The sequence below is a fragment of the Polistes canadensis genome, unplaced genomic scaffold, assembly GCF_001313835.1.
Source record: "Polistes canadensis isolate GaletaPanama2010 unplaced genomic scaffold, ASM131383v1 scaffold_196, whole genome shotgun sequence".
Lineage (NCBI taxonomy): Eukaryota > Metazoa > Arthropoda > Insecta > Hymenoptera > Vespidae > Polistes > Polistes canadensis.
The window spans coordinates 223848-227188 of record NW_014569743.1 but is presented as its reverse complement, the minus strand read 5'-3'; the positions used below and the strand labels follow the sequence as shown (position 1 = coordinate 227188).

Sequence of the window (3341 nt, the reverse complement as noted above, 5' to 3'; positions counted from 1 at the left end):
ATGTGACGAAGTAAGGTTGTTTAGGATTAATTAATTTATTATAATGTATGACTCTAAAATAATATGTATTGACGCGTGAACTAGGTGATCGAGTTGCTGAGGAAGTCCCCAGTAAGGGACGAAACGTTCAACAAGATCAAATAAATTTGTTCATCAAAATTTATTAACTGTCTTCAATTTTCCCTTTGAAGCTATATATAGTCTTTTTTTTTTTAATTAATAATTATTTATATCGACGAAAGAGAGTATATACAAAAATTTGTATTACGTAGAGTAACGATTTAATATAATTTAACAATACGGAAAAAAAATAATAAAAAAGAAAATTGAAAACTATAATTTGTCGATATAAAATCACAATGCAAGGAAGAGTATATGTGTATGTATGCATGTATGTATGTATGTATGTATACGCGAGTGTGTGTATAAAATCGTTCTGGTATTTCTATTAAAATAATCTACTCTATATACAGCAATATAACGTTTCTCTTTCAATTCGAAATTATTTCGTATGCATTCTCGTTATCGAATGGAATGAAATAATCGATTATATACGAGCACACGGTTATACCAATACCAATACCAATACCAATACGAATTTAAAAAAATGTAAAAAAAAATAACAACACAATATTTATTATCAAATAATTTCTACGTGTTTCGCTTTTCAATTTTCCAAGTAAGAGATACATATATATATATACATATATATATACATATATATATAAATTTGCGTGTATATTTTCTCTTCCAATCGAATTTCCGTGCAATCGCGATAAGGATGAACGTAACTTTTGCCATTCGCAAATCGGTTATATTTTATCAAGCACAACGTTATGATTTCTTTCTTCTTTTTCATCTTTTTTTTTTTTCTTTCTTCCCTTTTTTATTTTTATCTTTTTATTTCTTCTACAATCTACCCCACCCCATTCCCTCATTTTTCAATACTCACGTATGCAATTTTCTTCTAGTTTGTTTTATTTATTTATTATTTTTTTTTTCAATATTAAAAAAATATTTTCAAACATTTCTCGTGCGTACGTAATATTAGATTCGAGTTTATTATATATATTTTATTATATACATACACGAATAAAAAAAAAAGAACAAGTGACCAGCCAGAAGATTGAAGGAAAATCAAATCGTTGTTGTCGCAGCAAAGACAAAATAAAAAGAAGGGAACCTCTGCGAAACCCTTGAAAAAGGATTCGACGGAGGAAAGCAAAAAAACCCTCTTCCACCCTTCGTGAAAATGTTTCCGTTTATGATGAATGGTGATGAACGATGAATGATTCTTTTTTATTTTTTTATTTTTTTTTTTATCAGCAACCTGCTTTCCTGTTTCCCCCTTACCCATCCCATAATTTCTTTTGATTTTTTTTTTATTACCATTAATGTTTAATTGGTTGTAAAGATTTTTACGTTTAATAGGGGTGGCGGGTGGGGGGTTAATATTTGAAAAAAACAGATACAAGAATAAATATATATTTTTTTATATATTGTGTAATTTATTGTTTTTTTTTTAATAGAAAAAAATAATGATGCATACTTACATACGACAGTTAAATTGGCAGTTTTGACAAATGAGGCAAATGATGGACCCTCCGTTGACACTTCGCATTTGTATTGACCGGATGTTGCCAACCTAACGTTGACCAATCTTATCGATTTTTCGCTGTTTGATTTCTGCGAACATAAAGAAAACGAAAACGTTTGTTTTGGTAATGGAAGACTTACGTATTTCATGACGTGACGTGACGTGACGTGACGTGACGACGTTCGATCTCGAAATTAGTTTTTTTCTTAGCTTTGTTTTTTATTTTTTTCTAAATATGAAAATCGAATATGCACGATGACGTTTATATTATGATAGTATTTGATCATTTTCTATATCTTTGTTTTTTTCTCATATTAATATAATCAAGTTTTTTTTATATTTCGTTTATGCATTATGTTTGAACAATTAATTCATTATTTTTCGTAAATAATATTATTTTTCACACACACACACACAATATTAAAGATTAATGATTTCATTGAAATATTGATTGCCCATGTTTTTGTTTTTTTTTTTTTTTGACGTAAGTACCTATGATAAATTGTTATTACAATGTTCTATGATGGTGTATCACTTTTAATTAATTTCCATAGAAATATGAGATTAAAAATAAATTGTAATTTTTAAAAAAGGGTGATAAGAGGGGGGGCAGGGGATAATAAACATAATGTCCATTATTGCATTTAGAAAATTCGATATTGTCTGATATCGTTATATATTATAGATAATATGCTCTTCGTTTTAATATAAATCATATTTTATTGTCATAATATAAAACCCCTGTTATATTATATCGTCAATTACGTATGAAGTAGATCAATTTTCGCGTGCGGCTGGAAATCAAATTTTCCCATCTCCTCTAATGAGTTTTAAATTTTATAATATATGTTAAAAATACAAATCAATATAATATTATTACGAAATATATTCAATATCTGCATAATATAAAAACAACAAACCCAACGACAACAACGAGTATCGATCTTATCAATTAGATTTGAAAAAAAAAAAAGAATTTCTTTAATCAGTTAACTGTGTCGATCATTTTGCAAAGTGCGCCCCAGTGTGTCGTCAAACACAGAGTAAGTGACGCTGTTGAAATATTGGGTCAAAAAGAAAACTTTATTTTAGAAAATGAATGAATTTATAAGTAATATTTAAACAATGGATCAACGTAAACTTATATTTACACATAATTAACGAAAAACTTAAAAAAAAAATCCAATATTTAACAAACAAAATATTTTTCTTTGGTTAGACATCCAGGATATCATCGCAAATGGAAAATCCAATATACTTTGTTTTTTTTTTGGTTATGTCACGTTAAGATTAAAATCGGGATAATCAAAGATCTAATGTCCAACTTAAATTATCTATAATTTTCATTTGTTTATTTCATTTCGTCCTGACCCCTAAACATTCTATTTACGAATTAATAATATAATTTAGTTTTCGCCAGAATTACAATTTAAATATCAAATTGTATGAAAATTTTACGCATGACGGATATGGCCGTAAAAACACAAAATTCTATCATTCTTCCATGACGGATATAGTCGTCAAACACACTTAACTGGTTAATATACCCTCAATATGAAAAAATAAGGGTGGGGGTAGAATTTAAACTTTGTCCGAAGTATAATAACTTGATCATTTCAATTTATTCCATATTACACGAATAATTTGTTAGAAGGGGGTGGGGTGGGGTGGGGTGGAAATAGGCAATAGCTGAGTCCGATAAGCAGGTGCGATCCTTGTATACTCCAATCTCTTGCTTTCACCA

General features: G+C 28.3%; 1 protein-coding gene across 4 annotated transcripts in view; it reads right to left on the bottom strand.

The window, feature by feature from the left end:
• Positions 1-3341, bottom strand: part of LOC106789669 — a 225508-nt gene that overhangs the window by 57590 nt on the left and 164577 nt on the right. For all 4 annotated transcript variants that reach the window (XM_014754077.1, XM_014754078.1, XM_014754079.1 and 1 more), the window contains exon 4: positions 1554-1686. In XM_014754077.1, coding sequence (XP_014609563.1) covers positions 1554-1686 — 133 coding nt within the window. The remainder of the gene's footprint in view (positions 1-1553; positions 1687-3341) is intronic.